The 22,949-nt window shown below is 46.2% G+C and overlaps 1 protein-coding gene across 1 annotated transcript in view; it reads right to left on the bottom strand.

The window, feature by feature from the left end:
* Positions 1–6,177: 6,177 nt before the first annotated feature.
* Positions 6,178–22,949, bottom strand: part of Rftn1 (raftlin, lipid raft linker 1) — a 189,491-nt gene continuing 172,719 nt past the window's right edge. Inside the window, exons 8-10 of the mRNA XM_010612786.3 lie at positions 16,630–16,733; positions 15,197–15,278; positions 6,178–7,757 (exon numbers count right to left, since the gene is read on the bottom strand). Of these exons, the coding sequence (XP_010611088.1) occupies positions 7,392–7,757; positions 15,197–15,278; positions 16,630–16,733 (552 nt within the window). The 3' untranslated portion in view covers positions 6,178–7,391. The remainder of the gene's footprint in view (positions 7,758–15,196; positions 15,279–16,629; positions 16,734–22,949) is intronic.

Below are 22,949 nucleotides of genomic sequence, written 5' to 3'. Positions count from 1 at the left end.
TTTGGAGAATTTCCCTCATTTTCAATTGTATGGAATATTCTGAGAAGCAATGGTGTTAATTCTTGAGAAAGTTTGGTAAACCAGCAGTGAAGCCATTTGGTCCTGAAATTTTCTTTGCTGAGAGTCTTTGTATGATTCAGTCTTACTGCCTGTTACTGGTCTATTCAGGTTTCGTTTTAAAATCCTCTTTTCAATTCTGGTAGGTTATATGTATCTAGAACTTTGTGCATTTCTTCTAGATTTTACAGTTAACTCTAATTTTTAAAATTTGGATGCCCTTTCCTCCCTTTCTCCCTCCCTCCTTTCTTACTTAGCTAGCTACCTAAAAGTTTATCTTTTCAAAGAATCAACTCTTTGTTTCATTGATTCTGTTAATTTGGAGTTTGATTTCTTCTTGGTTTCTAAGTCCTTGAGATGCATTAGGTGGAGTTTTTTTGTTGTTTGTTTGTTTTTTCTTTTGGTATCAGGGATCAAACTCGGGACCGTGCACTTGCAAGGCAGGTGGCAGCACGAGAACTAAATCTCTGGCCCTGACATTTTTTTTTTAATGTTGACATTTATTGGTATAAACTTTCTTCTTAGTGCTGCTTTTGCTGCATCCCTTAGATTTTGGTAGGTAGTGTTTCCATTTACATTTGTTTCAAGGAATTTTTAAATTTCCCTTTTTTTCCTCAATGATCTTCTGTTGATTCAAGTGTATTGTTCATTCTCCTTGTGTTTAATTTCTAAAGTTTCTCTTGTTATTGATATCTAGCTTCATTCCACTGTTATCAGGAAAGGTACAAGAAATGAATTTATTTTTTAAAAAATTAACACTTTTGTGGCCTAGTATATGGGCTAGTCTAGAGAAATTCCATGTGCTGATGAAAAGAATGTTTTGCAGCTGTTGGGAGTGTTCTGTAAATGTGAAGTCTATTTGGTCTGTAGTTTGTTTCTTTGCTGATTCTGGGGGGGTCTGGATGATACAAGTGAGGTATTGAAATCCCCCGCTATTAATGTGTTGGAGCCTCTCTCTTTAGGTCGGTTTGTTTGAAAAAATGGGGTGCTCCAAAATTAGGTACATAAATTTATAATTGCTATTATCTTGATGAAAGGATTCCTTGATCAGTAAATGCATTGTGACCTTTGTTTCTTCTTGCTGTTTTTGTCTTGAAGTCTGTCTTGTCAGATACAAATATAGTTAGTTACTCCTGCTTGTTTTAGGATTACTTAGAAAATCATTTTCCTTCCTTTCATTTTCAGTTGTATATATCTTTACTAGAGAAATGAATTTTTTTTTTTTTAGTACAGAGTATATTGCTGTCTTGTTTAATCCACTGTCAATTGTATTTAATTGGTCATTTACATTCAGAGATATTGAAAGGTACAGACTTAGTTATGCTGTTTTGTTGACTTCAGTTGTTTGGAATATTTGTTCATCTTATTTGATGGTTTATTACATTGATAATGTTTGTTTTCTATTTCTCTGTGTATCTACTCTTCTAGTGGGATTTACACTTTTACATGCTTTCATGGTGGTAGTTCTCTCTCATTTTACCAGTAAGGTATGAGACAGAGCTGCTAGAGGTCTAGCCTGAGGTCACATGACTGAGAGTGCAAAGCCAGGCCAAAAGAACTTAATCTTTTCTCTCAGAGGACTTTTAGTCCCAGGCTTTTTCAAAAAACCATCCCCACTATACAGGTGGGTCCTCCATTTTATTTTTAACTCAGTTAACAAAAATAACCTTCAGAGCATTTCAGCTGATTTTTAACATTGGAGGTAGGCCTACCTCAAGGAGCCTAGGAAACAAAAATAGGCTGTGCAACATGATAGAAAAAACATGGTACCAGCATCTGGCGATCAAGGTCATTTACATTCCATACAAATGCCTGTGTGATTTTTAACCACCTCTTTGTAAGCTGCTTTCCTTACCACTCAAAGGTATAGAACTTTGCATTTTAAATTCCTTTCACCTTTACCACTTCAATTTGATGTTTGAAAAATGGGCCTTCGAGAGCAGGGGGAGTTGAGGGTGACCATTCTATTAAGAGATGTCTAAGGAGTGTCTTAACTGTCTTCAAATATTTGAGTAATTGTTGCAGTAATTGTGTCTCTAGTGCTGACAGAGTAAGAAGAAACTGTCTTGGGATGAAGCAAGGGAAAAGTTTAGTTTGATGTAGAGGACTTTCAGAGTATACTGCTGATTAAATTCTGGGGTCAGTGCCCAGGAGAAATGGTAGGATTGACAATGGTAGGTTTGCGTACTGGAGCTTAAAGTAGACTTCACTGAGACAGACATTGAAGTGCCAGTTCCTTGACTTCATAACAAGAGTTTTAGACATTTTATGAATCCAAAAATGTCAGTTTTCTGGTACTTTAAGATGACTTTCTTGTTTTCAATGAAAAATCAACAAGGTTGGAGGTATCCAGGACTGAAGGTCCATGAACACACTGATACATTATACAAAGTGTTTTATTGCTCACTCTGATATATTTCTTGGCATTATTAAGCCTTCATATTCCTTAAAGGCACCAGAAAAGTCCATATTGATCCTGAACTTAATGACTAGTGAGCAACACAGTTAAATGCAGAAGTGTAAGTTTTATTGCACTGATGAAAGGGATAACAAGCTTTTCACCAGTCAGTCAACATGGAATTAAAAACCATCTCTGGATGAATTATCTCTTTACTCCATTCCTGCTACTACAGTTCCCACAGTTTACCAGTGGCTTACCCCTGCCCTCTGCCTGAGGGTGCAGCTGTAAGTACCACCTTTCCGAATAGAAATTGTTTTGGGGGCAGAACTCAGGCTCTGTCCCAAGACCAATGGTGGCAAACTTACAAACATCTGTTGTGACACACACCATCACTGAAAGCTCTAAAAGGTCCCCCTGCTTCCAAAAAGTAAAGATATAGTAGTCTTAAGAAAGGTGTCAAGACTTGTGCTAGTGACATTGTTAGTGTTGAGTTGGTTCAACAAATCCATGCAAATGGTTCTAGAAAAGTTCAAATATCATGGGAGTGTTTGTTACTCTGAGAAAAAATACCTTTAATAAGAACAACATTCAGCTGGTTCTGGAAGGTTGTTAGCTTTGGTAGCTCCCTCATTCCCAACCCATCACAAAATCCAGTTGGTTTTTCTATTATATAATTCTCAAATCTATCCCCTTCTTGCTGTAAGCCACCAGCATTCCCTGCCTGGAATACAGCACTGTCTTACTTGCCTTTCTGTACCCTGTTTGATACTGTGGACATTATTCTTCATGTAGCAGCCATTGGATCTTTAAAAAAAAAAAAACAAACTGATGTCACTTTCCTGCTTAAAACTGAGCAATTGTTTCCCATTGCATTTACCACCGGAGCAGAATTCTTATCTCAGTTCCCAGGGCCCTTTTTCATTGCTATCTTCCCAGCACTAGCACAGTGGTGTAGGAATTAAAATATGCATCTACATAGGGTAGGTAGTACCTGACCCCTTGTGCTGATGTCTGTCATGCAGCTTGGCTACCCCTGCTGGAGGGAAGTTCCCTGTCATACTGGCAGGCCTGAAGAAACTGGCACCCACCAGATTCTTAGAACCAGGTGTTGTGCAACCATGTTAGTTTTCTTAGCCTGGCCACAGAAATGATCACTATCAACAGGAACTGGGGGTGAACACTATTGTGCTTTACTTTTGTCCTCAGCTCTTGCATGTACTCACTTCCATATTCAAAACTCCTAGAAAGTTAACACTGGTCATTTTGGCAGCTCATGGAGCAGCCAGAGCTGCTCATGGAGTCAGCTTCCTAGCACTTCTGATGGGGATGTTGGAAATGAGCAATTGTAGCAACCAGGGGTGGCGCCGAGTTCCCTGTGTTACTCTTAAGGCTTTATCTTTAATCCCATCCTGCTGTGTACCCTGCAGGACAGATCCCAGGTTGAGCTGCTCCCAGCAGTATGTAGCCCACGCTGGGGTAGGAACTTAACCAAAATGTGTTGGGTGGATGACAAGTTTGGGGTCAATGTGTTCCTACCACAGAGAGCAATTCCTGCAACTCATTCTGTGGTATAGATTCACTGTGAATAATTTGTTTTGTTTGTTTTGGTACTGGGGATCAAACTCGACCTTGAGCTTGGGAGGTAGGCTGCAGCATCACTGAGCTAAATCCCGGCCTGGTGATTAATTTTACAGTACTGATAAATTATACTTTGTTAGAAATGAATCAGAATGCTTCTTGCTAATGTTGTTTGAAGCTGCTCCCATCAAGCATCAACTCCAATAAAGTATGGTCAGTTTGAGTTTTGAAAGTCATGCAAGGATTCAACTGCTGTTTACCTTTTTGTTACTTAGGACCTTATCAAATAAATTAGGACTTTATCAATATTACCAGTAGTATTTCTATTAAGATGGGATATACTATGCTTCAGTAACAGATAAACTTCAGCATCACTGTGGCTTAGCAAAGCACAGTTTTTCACACCTTGTCACAGTCCTTCTTGAACCATGGACTAAGGTTGAAGCCAAGGTATCAAAAAGGAAGGTCAGGGTCTGAGGTGTATTTTCAAAGGTTAGGCCCAGAGGGGCTTACATCCCAGAACTCAGGGTCATTGTCCCTCAGAGCCTGTGGATATGGGGTGGGCCGTACCAGTCTCTGCAACATCACTACTATCAGCTGCTACCTACAGACCAAGCATTTTACACGTCTTATTTATGTTCACAGAAATCTGATAAAGTTAGAGCCTTTGGCCCCTTTCACACTTGAGAGTAAAAAAATTAACTTGAGGTTATGAGTGTACATTGTGGAGATAGCATCCTATCCAGCATGTCCAGCATGAAGCCGTGTCACCACTTCATCAGATAGGCTCCTCGGGCTTGCAACACTGTGCACTTGAAGCAATATTTAGTGGTAAGAATTCATTTCATTTCTTTTAATGCCCTGTGAGGGAGCCTAAGCCCCACTCACCGCCCTCTTCTGAACCTCTCCAGGTGAAGACTGGGTCTTGCAAACATTTGCACAGTGAAAAGAATCAGAATTCAACTTTGGCTTCATAAGAATGTCACGCTTCAGTCGCCTGATCACCCCCAACTTCCCATTCCTCATAGACCGCTGTGACAGTTGCAGCCCCCCAAATTAACACCACATGCACAAACCACTTCATTCTGATGGCCAAGTCTGCAGATTTTACTAGTTCCTGGGGCCTCATTCAAGGATGGCCCTTTCCCTTGTTTGCAGTCCCCCCAAAAATAATATTTTATTCAGGACACCACACATACAAACTTGAAATACACATGCAGGATGTTGGGACTGGGTTTTAGGGCCCTGGTTGTGTACTATTTGGAAAAAACATTTCATTTCATAAACAGCTCTTGATTCCATTCAGAGATCCTGTGGCCAGTGGCTCTTAACCTTGGTAACTCCAGGGAGCATTTAAAAATCCTAATAGCCAGGCCATCACCAGCCCATTCACTTACAAGCTCTGGGGTAGGCCCTGGGTATCAGCATTTTGTAAAGCTCCTTCAGTGATTCCCAATTATAGCTGATTTCAGAACCGCCACTATAGACTGATAATTTACCAGAATTAGGAGGGGGTGTGAGAGAAGCGAGGGAGAAAAACAAGGCCTTCCATAATTATTTCTTAGCTTGACACTAGGGTAAACTCCTTCAGGAAATCAAGTTAACTGCAGTCACCTTAATTTTCTTCTCTTCAGCAAATACAGCCAACATAAATGTCGCCTAATTATTAAAAATGTACCCAAAGCTGGGTGATATAAGGCCCTGTAGCGTGGGATTGCTTTTGTAGCACTTTTTTCAAAGTAGTGATCCTTTAACCTTTGTGCAACAGATTTTTCTATTAAATCAAAATCCTATAAAGTTATTAATGACAGTATAATTGTGGAAAATGTCATTTGGAAAACAGGGCCAGGTGTGGCACATACCTCTAATCCCAGCTAGTCAGGAGGCTGGTGCAGGAGTATCCCACATTCAAGGCCAGACTGGGCACCTCAAGATCCTGTCTCAAAAAATAAGGGCTGGGGATATAGCTCAGTGCTCCCTGAGTCCAATCCCTAGTACTGCAAAACAAAAAACAGGTGGCAAAAAGGGCCCTCAGCCTTTTTCAGCTCTGAAAGAGAATGACAATGTTGCAAACATATTACAAACAGGATTTAATAAACTTAGAAATTGAAAAGACTTGCTTGAGTACAGTTAAAAGCTTGGAAACACGCTCAGCAACTGATGTGGGGGTTTGGTTTTGAAAGCTATTGTCTCCATCAGCCTGTGCCCTTACTTACCTGGTTAGTACTCTACAGATGGAGAGAAAACTACATGTGTAGCTTTCTCAGCTGGAGCTTCGTTTTCTTCCCACAAATCTTCATGCTGTCAGGAGTTAGAAACCTTTAAAACCTGCATGGGGAGGTGGGGTGGAGCCCTTTGGACATTAGGCCAGGACTTTTGACAGAATCAGTACTACTCACGAGACACTCAACTCAGATGTTTTATTGCTTTAAGTCACTAAACAGAAGAGAAAGAGGTGGGCTGTTCTTTCAGTCAAGCCAATTGGCATTTTCTCTCCAAGGTTTGCCAGATGCGTCTACTTAAAGCTTTAACAATACGTTCTAGACAGTATAAACACACAATAGACACAGCATACATGGGTAACAACTTGGCCGATGATACACTGGTTAAAATAGCACATAACCTGGGCACCCAACCAGCCCAGGGCCCTGAAATGACAGAAGGAACACGTATTCATAGGATGTGCTGAATACAAAACCTTTAAAAAAATTTTTTGGCATTAATACTGACAGAATATTTTCGAACATTCTGCAAGAGCAGGTGCACACAGAATTAACCTCTTCATTTCCAGATTACCAGTAGCTATAGGACTACTCTGAGAAAAGCTAGGTGGCTGGGCACCTCCCCTCCCCAACATAATTCTTTTGCCAAAGCAGCAGGGTTTAGGTGGAGAAGGGCAGCAGAGAGGCTCCAAGGGTTGGTTAAAGTCCCCAAGTGCTGCACAAAGCAGCAGGGCAGACACTGTCCTGACAGGATGTATGAATGAACAGCTTTGTTGGTAGCCAAGGATGTCCACGGATTGACTCACAAGTGCCATGGATCTCCTGTGGGGCAGTAACAGGCACTGGATGGTCCAGATCCTCCCTTGAGAGGAGTGGTGGAGCCAGGGCTGGGCCTTCTGCCCCGAGGCCTAGAAGAAGTACCCTGACCTTGCACTCTTAACCACAGGGTCATTACCACGCCTTTTGAATGGATGTGCAGAAACCAGCACTTGTCAGAAACTGGCCCCGGGAGGGCCCAGGTGAGCTCACAAGGAGCAGTCAAGCCAAGCCAAAGGGTAACACACAACGCCAGGGCAAACCAGCTGCCGGCAGGATGCCTCCAGTTTGCCCACTTGTCTAGCTTCAGCACAAACTCAGTTTTCTTCTGTGGGAGTGGGCTCGCCCTCAGCTCCCCCGGCACCCCCACTCCTGGCATCCTCTCCAGGACCCGAGTGCCTAGGGCCCGACAGAGCCCTGCTGTAAACAGCAGGCCCGTTCTGCACAGCCCCACCCTCCAGGGCCTTCTTTTCTCCCCTGACCTCTTCCACGGGGAATCTCATCTCAGAGGCTCTGCACTCCTGCTGCCTGCCCAGCACACAGTTTCCCCCATCTCCATCTTTGGAAAACTGGTCTTCTAAATTCTTCTGATTTTCTTCTGCTTGTCGTTTGTCTCTGAGTTTACCTTTGGATTTCTTCATCTGCCTGCTGTGCATTTCTTCTCGGGAGAATCGCCAGTGGAACTAGAAATCAGAGAAGGTGGGGGTGAGTGGCGGCTCCGAACCTGGAGCTTCACCTGAGGCTCATGTGCATTCACTCCCGCTTCAGGTCTCTGAGCGAAATCCCCAGGTTCCTCCAGCAGCATTACCCTTGAGTCACAGGCCAACCCCCTCCCTCCCACCCTAGGGACTGCCTTGTGCTTCCCTTGGGGTGCCGTGGGGGCCAGGGAAGTGTTCTGGTGGGCCCCATCCCGAAGTGGGAAGGGGGTCTTGCAGTCCTATCTTTTGGAGGGCCAGGATGGGGGAGAAGATGGCAGGCTGCTGGTCCTGGGGCACTGGACTGCAGCTGCTCAGTCCATCCTGCATATGCTGGAGGGGTCCCAGCTGTGGGCTGGCATTCTCCCCAGCTCCCCTGAATGAGGCAGGGCACAGTATGTGGGGCAGACTCTGCTGTGTCACCCAGTGGCACAGGACTGGCAGGCTTCTTCCCCCAGCTGCCAGGACTACTACTGGCTGACAGTCCTTTGGCTTCTGGCCACCACCTAAAGTCCTCCCCTCCTGGGGTAACCTACAGCCAGCGATAGTTCTGGTGGCACAGAAGAGCTCATCTCCAAGTCCCCACCCTGAAAGACCGTTCCGGCTGCAGAGCCATCTGAGGGGCTGCTACTGTGTCAGCCCAGCTCCTTCCTCTATTTCCCAGTGTCCTGAGGATATCCTCTTAAAAGTTCCTCTGCCAAAACCTATCTCAGCAGTTGCTTCTTCCTAGGGCACATGATGTCCAACTAAGTACCTCCCAACGTGACAAGAAATCGGCAGAGGCTCAGATTCCCCAAGTCTCACAGCCAGTAATAGAGCTGAATAGGAATCCTGGAGTGAGACTGGCAGGCAGAGGCCCAGTCCTGCCACTCACTGGCCAGATTCCCTGCCTCATTTCTCAGTGACCTGCACTACACACTGGGACTTTGGGTTTAAGTTTTCACTAGAGTTGCTTCCTTCCAATTCATTTGCACCATGCTGGTTACACAAAATATATACTTAAATCTTAGAGACTCTGATTGAACAAAAGGGGCCTTCAGTTCTTGAGGTGTCACACAGGGCTGGAGACGGCACCTAGGAATGCAGTTGCACCATCAGTGGGAAACATACCAGACTGGATCATTCTGAGTGCTTTGCTAGAAAAACCCAAAAATGTGCTATGTAAATGTTTAAAGACCAGCCCACTTTTACAGAGTTTTCCACGGCAGAGATCTGTTTCCTTGAACAAAACATTTGCCAAAATACCCACACGGTTCTGAAGTTTAACACATCATGGGATTACGGGATTTTATACCTTTTGGACAAGACTGGTCAGTTTGAGTATTCCATCGGAGTAGAGAAAAGGTAGTGAAATACTCCGTGAGATTAGGATTTGACATTTATCCTGTCTTTCCCTAACTTACCCTCCTGGAACTTAGCATTTGATGGATTTTCCCTTTGTCGCTCACTTTTTGGGACACGTTCATGCTATAGCTAGATTACCCCCGGGGATAGTTGGAGCTCCTTCCTTCCACGCTGTTTCCCACGGTGGAACCCCTACATCTGAAGTGGCACCTCTGACCCCGCTCCTCTTACACGTGTGCCGTTTCACCCGGGACCGCCCAGCAGGTATCTTGAGCTCTACAGCCCACCAGAAGATGACGCTGATTTCAGACATCAGCGTGACAGCTGCTGCCGCCCACATCACCCCTGGTGTGTCTCAGGCACCATGTTACTTACCATGGCTCACAACCACCGCGTGGCGATATTCAGCTGCCACTGCAATCCAGCCCAAATGGAACAGCCTTTTCCCCTAATATGTGTCCCAAAATAATCTTCACATTTTATGTCATTTTACATGTTTTAGAGACAAGTTTCAGAGTTTAGCCTGCCTCTATATATTCCTCTGAGAGGCAGCTATCCAGGAAGACAGTTTTACTTTTGCCACAAGGTAGTGTGACTGTTTGGTCCACAGGGCTCTCATATGCTAACACATGATAGCATTGTAGTGTCTTCTAAGCCTCGAGTTCAAATTCCAGTCCTGGTACTCCTTAGCTGCTGCTCCAGGGCCCCATCTGCATTGCAGCTGATAGGAACAGCACCTTCTGCAGGTGGGCAGGGCACATCCCAGACCTCGCCTGGACACCTGTCATTGTCTAAGATAAGCCCAGTTATTTTCTCAGGGGCTGCTCTTGCTGAAGAAACAGCAGTACTTCTACAGGTCCCTCTGGATGCCCAGCCACATAGTTTCCCATTCTCTGACCACCTGATACAGCCTGGCAGGAGCACAGACTGTGGGGAGGCCCAAACAAGCGCACAGCCACTTTCTCCAGGACACTTCCTGGGCTGCTGGGAAGAGAAGGACTTGTGAGCTGGGTAAGACTTGTTCAGCCATTCTTTGTGCCCTGCAAAGTCATCACAAAAAAAAAAAACTACAAAGCCAAATGTCACTTAGGACTGCAGTGTTCTCTGTGTGCCCTGATGGGTCTGTGGGTGACCCCCTGACTCCTACGGCCAGCTGGGCCACAGACAGATACCCAGATCCCAGGGAGGCCCTGACTTTTCTGCTTTGTAAGGGGAGGATTTTAGGATGTAGGGAAGGAGCTGACCACATTTAGGGATGGCACCTTGTGGAAGTCAAATGTTCAGAGTTGCTGCAAAGGCAGACTGACCAACCTTGCCGAGGAAGACAGGAACTACTGAGACACCTACTGTCTTACACTGTTTTCATCATGATCATATATGGAGGCCAAGCACCTTGTCCCAACTCACACAGCTAGGAAATAGAGCCGGGATGCAGACGGACCCTCTCCAGCTCTACCCTTTCAGCCTCTTTTTCACAAAAGGTTTTCAGTCTCTTCTAGAGGAGCCAGGAAAGGCCATGCCTTTGGGGGTGGATCAGCCCAAGGTGTAAGTGCCTCTGCCTTCAGGCTTTATGAGGACAATGCATCTGCTAGGGCAGGTACTTGGCTCAGTAAGCTGAGTGGCCAGCTAATGGGAGTCCAGATTTAAGTGCCATTAAAGATAGTTTGGCTCAAATTATTAAAAACAAGTATCTACACCAAAGACTCCCTGAAGGGCCCACTTAAAAAAAAAATGTGTTATAAAATTTGAATGGAGGGCCACAGGTGCGCCTGTGCAAAGCCTGAAGCATCAGCTGAGACCCTGGCTCCCAGCCCCGAGTGGGCAGATGGATCGCATGGAGGGCTGAGGCGGAGGCAGACTTGCCACTTTAACAGGTGATGCTGATTCTGCCGGCTCGTGGAGCACAGACTGGGAACCAAGGAACTGGGACCAACGCCTGGGCAGGTGGGCCGGTGACACTGAGACACATCTGGGAAGAAGTGACCTCCCAGGGAAAGGTGTGCCTTCCTCCCTCCCATTTTCACACCAGTCTCCCTTCACCGCACAGACCTCACTTTCTCCTCGAAGCAGGGGGCAGTGACTGTCTATAATGAATAACAAAAACTGTTAAGACCCTAAAAGGAGACAGCAAGCAAGGACAGGCTAGGACTGCAGTCTTGTCTTTCCAGCTGAGCCTTTAAGGACTGGTCTGGAGCATCCACACTTCTGTGCAAGTGGGTCCACTCGGAGAGGCATCCATGGGCAGAGTCAGCACAGCTGACAAACAGGAAGACCGGCTGGGCTCAATCAGGGCCTCTCCGAGCCAGTGCTAATGGGACTGGGCCACCAAGTCCCGCTCAGAACTGCAAAAAGGAAAAACAATTCTTCACAGTAGTGTACAGCCAGAGTTCAGTGTCAGCAAGGGCTAATGGGTTTAATTTGTACATTTTTAAAACTCCTTTATGTGTCCAAGTAGTTTGCTGGAAGGGAGACATCTCTGGTGTAGAAATCAGCTATTCCCTTTTAAGGAGTCTAATGTTTGCTTTGAAAAATTACATTCACATACACAGTGATTTCTTTTAAATGCTGAACACTGAGAATTCTGTCCATGTTGCCAGTGAAGAGAGGACTGAAGATGCCACATCCTTGGTGTGCCTGTCTTGCAATTTCTAAAGTTTCAGTGCTAGACACATGTGTTCCAGACTCCAAAGACTGATTCATCATTGATTCAACAGGTATTTGTTGAACACCAGCTAAAACACAGGTACTGGGTAAAGAACAGAGGGACGAGGATTTGCTCGTACTGGACTCTCACCAGGAGGGGCTACGCCGGTGACGACACACCCAGAGGAGCAGTGCAGTGCTTTCCCAGTGTATTACAAAGGAGGCTGACACAGCCTCACAGAGAAAAGTGCCCTGGTGTTACGGTGTAGATCTAAAATGTCCCCCCCAGCCACAGGTGCCTACAGGTGGGGCCTTGGGGGGATGATTTGCTTAAAGGGCAGATAGCTGACTTGTTACAAGGCGGGATCTGGTCAGAAAACGTGGGTCACTGGCGGTGTGGCCTGGAAGGACAAAATGCATCAGCTGTCCTCCCTGCTCCTTCACCTCCTGTCTCTGCTTCCCACCATGCCATGAGCCTTTTCTGTCAGGTCACCCTGCCTTCGAGCTACCTCACTGAACTGAAACCTCTAGAAACCATGAGTCAAAAATAAACCTTGCTTCTTTTAAGCTGTGTTGGGTATTCTGTCTCACACCAAGAAGAAAACATCTGGAAAGACAATGCTTCTATGGAGACAGAATGAAGAGCAAGTTAGGCAGAGGAAACAGCCAAAGCAAGGGCCCTGTGGTCCGTGGGGCACAGAGGAGCATGGAGGCAGATGTGCCTGGAATGCAGAGTAGAGGGCTGGCTGAAGAGATGAGAGATGCCAGATCACACAGCGCCTTGTGGGCCGCAGTACAGATTCCTATCTGTAATAGGAAGCTTCAGAACTGTTTCAAGCAGTGGAGCAATGTGATTCAATATGCTGTTTTAAAAGGTCACTTTGGCTCTACATAGAAAGCATATTCAAGGGGGAGCCCTGTCATGAGGAGACTACAGGAAAGGCAAGTGAGGTGGACAGAAGTGGAAGGATTCTAGAGTGGAAACTAAAACACAGGTCCTAAGGACAGACTGAAGACGGGGAAGGGAAGGGGGAATCAGGGATGGCCCTCCATGGGTGCTGTTCCTCTAGCTGGGGGCAGGTGGGCCAGATCCAAGGGGCAAAGTCGCACGAGTGCTCTAAGACGGAGCAAGCAGCAGGACAGATGCGGCTGGAGTCTCGGCAAAGAGCTGGCTGACACTGCAGACTAAGACAATACAGGGTTGGTAGGTGATGCCCTGGGGACCAAGAGATTTTCTAGGGAAGAGCTAAAAGCAGGGGGGAGATGGGGCTGCCTCCGAGTCCTGCAAAACTTGATAGAAAATCAGGAGACCATGGCAGCACGGGACTAAAGGAAAAAGCTGCAGCCCACACTGCCACGATAAGGACTGGATGGGGTCACGGGTCATCACTGTCAGGATCATCGGGGGACCTTGACTGAGGCAGCCGAGGCATAAATGACAGCAACAGAGACGGACACTGAGCACAGAGGGGTCTTCCAAGAAGTTTGGCTGCAAAGTCCCCTTTCCACCAGTGAAGTGACCCAGAGGTCTTGCAGAAAACAAGTCACCTGATCTTGGAACGATGCAGGAATATACAGCTGATTAGGATTGGAAGTTCTGACTAGGGAAGAATGACTCTCACCCTTTCCCAAGGAAAGGCAGTTCTCCATAGAGCAGCTTTAAAGTATCTACCTGTCACATCTTCCTGCCAGCTCAAGTTGTTAGTGACTTGTCCCCCCTCTGTGAGATGCCAAGGCCTTCCCACCAGTCAAGCTGCCCCACAGGCAGGCACCTGGCAAAGAAAGGTAGTACCATCCCCCTTGTCAGAGCCAAAGCCAATTCCTTCCAGCGACTGGTAGGAGACCTTGTGTCACTTACTGAATGTCCCTTTCTATGAACGATGCCATCTCCATGAGCCCATGGTGGAGTGAGGAGTACCTGACAGTGATCTGCGGCTATCCATCTTCAGCCAGCAGCCCACTGCTCCTGGTGGTTAATGGTGGATCAACGGCTGCCTTCTGGTCCACTGCTGCTGTCACCTGTCACATTACCATCTCAGAGCCTGGCTACAGATCTTCCCCTGCACCCAACCCATCTGGCTTCACATCTTCATTGCCTTGGCTTTCCTTCCAGGAGTGGGCCACCCCACCGGATTTGTTGGCTGGTGAGGGGCTACTCCAGTGTGTTTGCTTGCTGAATGTTCCTGCTTAGGGCTGACGGCTCTGTGTCCAAAGAACACGAGAAATTCGGAGTGTGAACATGGGGATGGATGGACCCAAGTGTGCGGAGCGGACCAGTTGGGGCAGATTTTTCTTGAGTGTGACCTTAGCCAGCAAAGTGGAGCATGGTAAGTCCGGCTTACTAGATGGGCTTTGGTGGGTTCTCACTGCTCCCTTCCTGAGCAACTGGTAGCATATCCTGTGTGTCAGCTTTTCGTTAGTGTGACAGAAATACATGAGAAAATCGACCCAAAACAAGGAAAGCTCATTCAGCTCAGTTTCAGTTCATCAGCAGTCGGCTCCACTGCTTTTGGGCCTGTCATGAGGCAGCACATCATGGCAGCAAGCATCTGACAGAAGAGCTGCTCAACAATGGCAGCCAGGAAAGGGAGGAGGGAAGGCGACCAAGTCCCAATATCCCCTTTAAGGACCCCAGTGACCAACTTCCAACAGGCTCCACTTTCTAAAGGTTCCACCATTTCCCAGCAGTGCAATCAGCCGAGGACAAAGCCTTCAACATATGAGCTTTAGGGGGCACATTTAAGATCCAAACCGTCACACACAGGAAGAACAGCCACAGGCTGCAAAGCGTGGATGTGGGAAGCACTGGCATCCTCCGACACGAGGGGAAAACTGGAACTCGGCCTCAGGAAATGTGGAGAAGGTCCTGAGAATGGCCCGGCACTCTGTGCAATTGTGCCTAGTTCTTGAGAAGTCCAGTGAGGTAACAGACACACCTTGGGGATCCCTGAGTACAACTCTGCCTGAGAATTGCCACAGGCCACACCCAGCCTCTGCCCACACCATCAGCTGTCATTCAAAGGCCTCTGAATTGCAGTGCTCTCTCTGACAGGGCCTCTGCCAAGATCAGCAGACTTCTGACTCCTGAGGGGTCAGGCCTGAGCTTCAGCTTGGAGTGAGATGACACAGGGAATCTGGCTATGAGCTTAAGCCATTCCCACCGCCGGTCAGGCTGCAGCTGACTCTGTGCTCCTGTTTTGGGACTTGTGGGACTAGTTGGCAAATCTTAGTGTGTAGAAGTGCCTCTGCCCTCTTCCTTTCCAGCCCACCAGCCCCTTCGGCTGCCCTATTTTAGCAGTGTGCCAAGGGGCTCAGGTGTTTCTTTGGCTCTGAGAGCCCTTGTAAGTTGGAACAAGCTGCCTACCCAAATGCTACAGAAAATCCATTAGGCAGCGAAACCCTGCTGAGGAAAAACCAGTAAGGCAATCAAGGTCTCTTACCTTTGATTCCTTCTTCTTGATTTTCTGAGGTAGACATGGTCTCTGAAGAAAGACAATCTGCTTGGTGGATACACTCCCTTCCCTACAACACACGGAGCCGAGTGAGGCATGTTGTACCCGGAAGCACCCCAAACCTATCCACACGCTGCAGTCCCTACCTTCATTAAAGCAAAGGAAAGCTGCCACCAAAACATGAGCAAAGACAAGAAGTGTCCCTGCCCCACTCTTCCACCCCTAGGCACGTGGGGCTTAGATGACCGACAAAGGGTTTTTGGTTGTCCCTGCTGGAAGTTCCATTTCCTTGGACTGGCCACAAAGGAGGAGCAGGTGGCTTAGCCAAATGAGGACAAACTGGCTGCGTCAGTTAATCTCAGGGGTGGGGCATCTTCCAAGTCCATCTCAGGGGTGGCTGGGACAGGCAGGCAGGCACAGGGCATGGCTGGCACTGGAGTCCTCCGTGGCGCAGCTCCTACAGGGATCCAGTGCCAGCAGGCAGTGGGATGGTGCCTGCTAATCAGCTGTGATCCACATTAACAGAACAGGTGAGTGGCAGCTCACTTACTATGATACAGTGAAGCCAGGACACTGTGGAGCTGCCCTTAAGGATGACAGAAGCCGCTTAAAGGAAAGCATTCTCTTCTGCTTCCACCTGTCTGAGAAAGGTGGCAGAAAACACTTGCTTGACACCTGTTTTGTGCCAGGGGCTGGTGATTTCACACATAAGGGCTCCTTTATGCCTCACCAAGATGCTCTGAGATAACCGATTACTTTTACATGGAAATGAATTCAAGAACAGGTCCCAGCTACGCAGGCAAGAGGAAAATATAGATCTGCCTGGTCCAGAACCCTCTCTGCATTCCACCATGAAGGCTTATTTAGGAGCAGGGAAGGAGAGGGTCAAAGCAGGACACTCTGGGCTTAGCTCAGGACCAGCTGGGACTCTGTTCAAATTCACTGTTATTGTGGTTCCTGTCCTCTGGAAACTGACACGGACAAGCTACACGACTTGACCAACATGACACAGTTAGCAAGTGGCAAACTCGGGACTTGGGTTCAGGTCTTGGGGCCACAAATCCAAGATGCTCTCTGCCCTAAATGCTTTGCCCTGTGCCTGGAGAAGTCCTAGATGAAAAATAACACAGTGGCTCCCATGGGCCACACCAGACCTGTCACAACCCACTGTTGGGAGGGAGTTGTGCTGATGGCCCAGGGGTGGGACCCAGGAAAGGTATCGGGCGTCACCCATTGGTCTCCACCCTCAGTCGTCTCGGGGTCACCAGCCCCTTCTCGTATTGTCTGTCACCCTGCAGTGGTAAGTGTGCCACGGGGGTTGCAGTGTTCTCATAAGTAAAGTTACCCACATGGAGTATGTACCAGGAAGAATGCCTAACACAGAGTAAGTGTCCGATACTAATAACTAGTGTCACCCTTACCGGGTTGTCTTGATGACAGGAGTTGGCAGCACACAGGTAAGCTGCCAGCCATAGGCTGCCAGAGAGTTCAGCAGAGGGACGTAGTCTGTCTGCACCTCGACTCCCTGGAGAATAAAGGCCACAGTTAGTGTCATTGCCACCTCAGGCTGGCGCCCCAGCAATGGTGGACTATTCCCTCTACCACCCCAACACAGCAGAGAAGACACCAGGTGCTCCAATTCATGCCCAACAGTTTGGGGCCAAAATGCCAACATGGGATTTCCTTCTGGGTCCCAGCACAGTTTGCAGTTTGCAAGGAATTACAGCCAAAAGGTTAACCCATTAATTTTTGTTTTATTCTTCTCCAAACAAATAGCCTCCTGTGAGTTTCACTGAAGCACAGCTACCTTGCCTCAGAGACATGTTGAGGGCATCTGATATCACACAGTGTTCTGCATGATCTCAGAGCATGTCACAGGGCATTAACTCACACTTGATGAATGATCAAGTCATTTGCATCCAGCCACAGCTATGAGGCATGCACACACAGAGGCACCTGTGTTACGCACCCTGCCATCCAGGGAGAAGCCAGTGTTAACCCTGCTCGATCTCACATCAGGAGCCAGGGGACTAGCATGAGTATTTCCATTTAAAACCACAGCTCTGTTTGCGCAAGACGACAGGCCTAATATGGTCACTGCACTGGGGGACTCACAAGGGCTTATCCCCTCTCCACAGGCCCCATTTTCTTACTCTGCACTCGCCAAGGATGAAGGCGCTCCCTGACCCACTTTATGTATATGTTGCACTCCCAGGCTACACCAGTTGGCTTCTTCTTGATGGCTTTGGAAAATCTCGAATATATGTGCAGAGTTGTTCCACCTGACATGCGCACACAGGCTCATCCTGCTAGTGTTTTGGAGCTGTAATGGGTGCAAAGGTGAGCAGTGACACAGTCCTGCTTCTGGAGTTCACAGAACTCAAAAGATGTGCGTCACCACAGTAAAATGCTCTGTTGTCAGGGGCACTGGACTTCAACTGCCAGCAAAAAAGGAAGGGATCCTGGCCATGGTCCAAGCCAACTTCCTGGGCGTGTGCAGACTGCAAGACAGATGTGAGCCTGAGCCTGGTGCATTTCTCCTCGGCACTGGGTGCAACACACCTGGAGCACTCTGCCTGGGAGGGTCTGGCCCTGGTGACACTATCCTCTAGGGTGGTGGAGCTGGCCTGCTTGTGGCCTTTGGGGGACAAAACCAGCTCATCCAGCTGCCATGGGCTAGAGAGCCAGAAAAGGGGATGGAACAGCCTGTCGTACCTTTTCACCTGGCTTTTAAAGTTTCCCTGACTGGACACCAAAAGCATGTGGTACCATGTCACCAGAACCCTTGGTAATGCATTTCTGTTTTTTGAGCCTCAGTTTCTCCATTGTATTAAGTGTTGGATCATCCTGAACCAAGCAGCATGGGCCTTACCTGGGACACTATGAACAATACAGATTTTAAGTCTGGCTGGATCTCCTGATCCAGGAAGTCTGGGAGGGTCCCAGAATCTGTGCTTTAAAGGGCTTCTCTGTAGTTCAGCTGAAGACAGCATCACTGCTAGTCTCTCAGGTCTCCTCTGGCAAAAGTAGATCCTGTGGGTCTGTGGCCAGAAGCCATCAACTGTCACCTCCAGTCTAACCTTTCCTGTGTTTACAGGCTCAACCGTGTCTGTGAGAAATACCGCCAGTGGCAGGGAACAGAGGGCACAAGAGAGAGGGGAAGAGGAGAGAAGGGAAACTGGTAACGGAAGAGGGAAGGGACCTAGAAAAGGGAGGAAAGGAGCAAGGAACTATCAGTTGGGAGGCCTGGCAGAGGATGCAACTGTGGCCCCTCCTGAATCCGCAGTCAGGCCAGAGGTGGCTCAGGAGTTGGCTCAGTGGGCCTCTGGGCACATGGCCACCTCCTTTCCAGACCAGGCTAGTCAGGGGCCCTCACACAGGCTGAAGAAGAGTCCTGTGGCTACTGTATCCAGAGATGCCCAGCCCCCATCGCTGCTCCCAGTTTACAGAGAGGAGGGGGAAAGAGAAATTTAAATCCACACTCTCCAGCTTTGCGAGGTTATGATTACTTGGGCCTATCAAGAATAACCTTCCCACTTTATCAAGCACTGTGACAAACCCGCCACAATCAGACAGTAGCCATAGCAACCAGGACAAGCTTTTGCGCCTCACAAAGCTCTGAGTGGCAGAATGGAGTCCTTTCATTGGTGGCTGTACCCTGGCCGGGTTCTCTCTGCGTGTGCCAGAGCTGCAAGACAATGACCGACCCCTGCGGCACCCGACCGACCTGACCCGCCGGCTCAGACAGGCCTCATCAAGGCAGCGTCTATTTTACTCCGTGTTATTTCATTTTGTCACTATGTCAAAGAGAAAAACAGCAGGATTTCTCCCAAACATTCCTTCCCCGCCTCAGGGTAGGAGATGTCATCCAGAGGTGCCAAATCATAAAGACCAAAAGGAAAAGGGAAAACAAAACCTAAGGGATGCTTGGTCCATTCAATACAAAGTGCTAATTTCTGGCCACCAATCACTGGTGAGTCGATGAGCGGAATACAAGTGGGGGGAGCGAGGTTTCCCACTCTGACAGGCTCTCCCACTTCAACTGTTTGGGACAGTCTTGATTTAATTAATGTTAATTGTGGTTTTCGTAAGTATCCATCAAAGTCTGTTTGCATATTATCAATGCAGTGAGAAGATGGCATTTCTAAAACACGGGATGAGCTCCACACAGGCAGCGAAAGACACTTTTAAGTCCATTAGCTAAGAAAGGTGGTAGGAAACAGATCGGGATGGAAGGCTCTCTTTGATCTGCTTTTTTGTGACACTCTAGTGAGGAGAGAAGAAAGCACGCACAGCACTCAAAAGCCAGCCTGCTTATCAAATGAAAAGACACTGCTTTCAGTGAGTTGGAGCAAAAATTTTAATTAACTCTCCACTCTCCTGTGGTGGATACATAATCTCCCATCACACCTGGAGTGTTAAAAAAAAAAGCAGGGCGCGTCCTGTGGTTTTTTCAACTTGTATGAAAGGAATTCATTTGTATTTATGGTTCCTTTCCCCTTTGTTCCTTGTAATTTCTCCAGTAGTTGCAAATCAACTAAAGACAGACATCCAATACAGCCTTCCTTTACCCTCCCAAAATTATGACAATATACAGCAGTTTGAAATCAAATACTTTGCTTCTTGTACATTACTATAAATATATGACCATAACTGAAGAGAGGAAAAAACTTCCCTTGCCAAAAGGTCCCGGGAACCAAGTCTTAAGACAGTTTTCCTACCCCAAACAGTGAAGGGCATTCTGCTTCTGTTCCTGACATCCACAGGGCCCAGAGAACCCCAACTTCCACTCAGATGACATGGAAAGGAAGAGCACTGGAAAGCCACTCCTGCCTCTTTTTAAAAAAGTGCTACCAAAATGCTAACCTCCAATGCTTATTGCCAGGATACATTTCTACTACTACTACTTTACTTACCAATTTTAGGTATCTTTTTATTTCCTGCTGTGGGAAATACAGGAGTACTGTTCCTATACATACTTCTCACTTCTTTGTGTCTCCAGGTGGTTACCATGTAATTTTAATTAAATCGCAAGTCTGTGTTTTCATTCTTACAACTTTATAAATATTGCTCCGTGCTCCATTTCATGTCATGAATAACTATGCCGTGAGCCTAAATATACATGTCCCACATTTCCCCACTGGAAACCGCGTTTCTGAAGCTCTACGAACACTCACTCAAACCCCGTCTGGCTTCTTTCCAGGCCTAGGTTTTCCTCACACTGGGTATCTATGGCTAGTGTGTTCCCTTTTTTTGGTTTCTTCTCATTTTTCTGGAATGCAGCCTTCAGTGGCTCCCTAGAAAACAATGTCTTGAAAGTCAGTTGAACCTCTGCATTTTAAAAGATACCTTTGTCTTCACTTTAAAAGTTGAAGGGAAGAAATCTGGGCTGAAATCTATTTTTCCACCAAAATTTTGAAAGGATTGCTGCATGCACTTCCAGATGCTGGCCTTCCTATCTTATTATACTAATCCTTTGAATGAAACCTGGAATGCTTTGGAAGTTTTTAGAATGCTTTTCTGAGACAGTCCAACAATTCACGATATGCCTTAGTACAGGTTTTATCGACTCAGACTGCACTTGTTGGGCATGCAGTGTGAGGATTCTTGTCCTTTACTTCTGTAGTGTTTGGTTTTTGGTTTATTATTTTGTTTCACTTGATAACTTTTCTCCCTTTCATTTTCTGTCTTCTCTCTCTTCATCATCTCCTTTTCCTATCAGTCAAGTTATGGTATTAATGTTTTGATTTTAATACCTTTCCCCATTTTATTTTCTTCACTTTACCTTCTGAGAGCTTTCCAGCCTTTTTATTATGTTTTTACACATTTTCTGCTGACATATTTTTAACCCCCAAAGCTCTTTCTTACGTTTTTTTCTCTTTTCTAGAGCATCCTGGTTTTGGTTCATGAATACACACATTTTACCTCTCCAAGGGTTCCTTCAGCTCCCCACCCATTACCTTTGCAGTTACCAGGCTGCATGTGAGATAGACAGAGAACTCGGGATCTTACCACGTCCTGTTAGAATTTTAAACTGATTTCCTGACCTTCAGTTCTGCATTTCACCACTTCCTCTGTCCCCTGAAGATTTGGGCTTTGAAGGCCAGAGCTTTTCTTGGGTTCTGCAGCAGAAAAAAAAAAATGGCTCCCTTCTCACCCAGGTGTCAGTGTCGTCCACTTTTCTGAACGAGTTAGATTTTTCTCTTTTCCTTCTTCTAAAAATGTGTTCCCTCCCTCTTCTAAAAATTACTCCTCTTACTTTTTCTTCTACTCTTTTTGTTCCCTTGGGTATGTTTACCTAGATCCTCACTATTCTTGGTAGCTACATTTTATAAACTCATCATGAATACTGAATTAGTGAATATTAAATCATTTCTCCAAGGGGAAATACAGGATTAAGTTTTTGTGAGCCCCTGATCACATTTTTTTGTCAACTGATCGACACAAGACTTTGTTTTAGGTCTGTTTCTATTTAAAAACATCTTCTTTAATATATACTGTTGATTCATTGACACTGAACCGGAAGCAATAGCAGAACCAAACTGACTCAATACTCATATCTGCCGTGTAAAACACATCCTAACATTCTGTGCTCAGGAACAATAAGCAAACAGCGCCTCAGCACTAATCTTAGCCATCGTTTGACAAAAAGTACAAAAATGCAGGACTGAGTGGACTCTGGAAAGGAAACTTGTTCCCAGCATGAGCATCAGAACAAGGCAGAGCAGCACCTCATTCAACCTTAGCTGGGAACGTACACCAAGTGGCTCGCGTGTCTTGCTGTTCTGCACATGTGCAGATGACCATGAAAATACTACACGTGTTGACTATGGAGTCACAAGAGCATTTTAGTTAGCAGGTGAATTTGAAAATACAAAGTCTATGAACACAAGGGTCAGTTAGCAAAGCATCTATCTTCTATTTATGTAATCTCTTTAGTATCATTTCACTGGAATTTTTCAGGAAATAGATGCTTGTGTCCACTACCCTTATTTAACACAACTGTGTTATTTAATGCTTTTAAAGGGCCTCATGCATAGCCTTTCTAAACAATTTACTCGAGAAGCCAAAAGTTCTTTTTCAATTACTTAGAAACCCACCTGCATGATAAAAGACATACACATATTCAAGAGACAAATGATGAAACGGGACAATATATTTAGTAGTTTGTATTACAGGGCTTTCGAGACATTAATTTAAAAAGTCTAATAATGGTAATTTATAATAGTCCAAGGACATGAAGATCAGAGAAAAGGAAAATCAAATGGCCATTAAGCATGTGAAAAAACGAAGAATGTTATGAGAGAATTGCAAATTAAACTACCCTGAGTAATTTAATACCCTACTATTTTTACATCTAAAACTGGTAGAAAATCTTCAAGTTTGACAACCCTCTTTTGTTGACAAGGCTGTCAGGAAGCAAGCGCTGTTACAGCTGATGGTAGTGATGATGGTAGGAGTAAACTGAGTCAGCGTTGCTGGAGAACAATTTGACAGTATCTCTCAAAATTACAAACACATTTGCCCTTTGACCAAAAAATTTCACTTCTGGGAATGTATTCTACGTATAAAAAAATGAAAAGTGTACAAAGTTTCTTACTGGAAACCACCCAAGTGCTCATCAGTGCTGCACTTATTAACCTCATTATGCTTCTTCCATACAGTGGCTTGGGGAACTGGGTAATAGCTGCTCACACGCATGTCAGGGCACGTAGGACAAGGAGGGACAATCCAAGGATGG

The sequence above is a fragment of the Fukomys damarensis genome, unplaced genomic scaffold (assembly GCF_012274545.1).
Source record: "Fukomys damarensis isolate Sample0158 unplaced genomic scaffold, DMR_v1.0_HiC HiC_scaffold_28, whole genome shotgun sequence".
In the NCBI taxonomy this organism is placed as follows: domain Eukaryota; kingdom Metazoa; phylum Chordata; class Mammalia; order Rodentia; family Bathyergidae; genus Fukomys; species Fukomys damarensis.
This window is presented reverse-complemented; position numbering and strand designations above follow the sequence as displayed.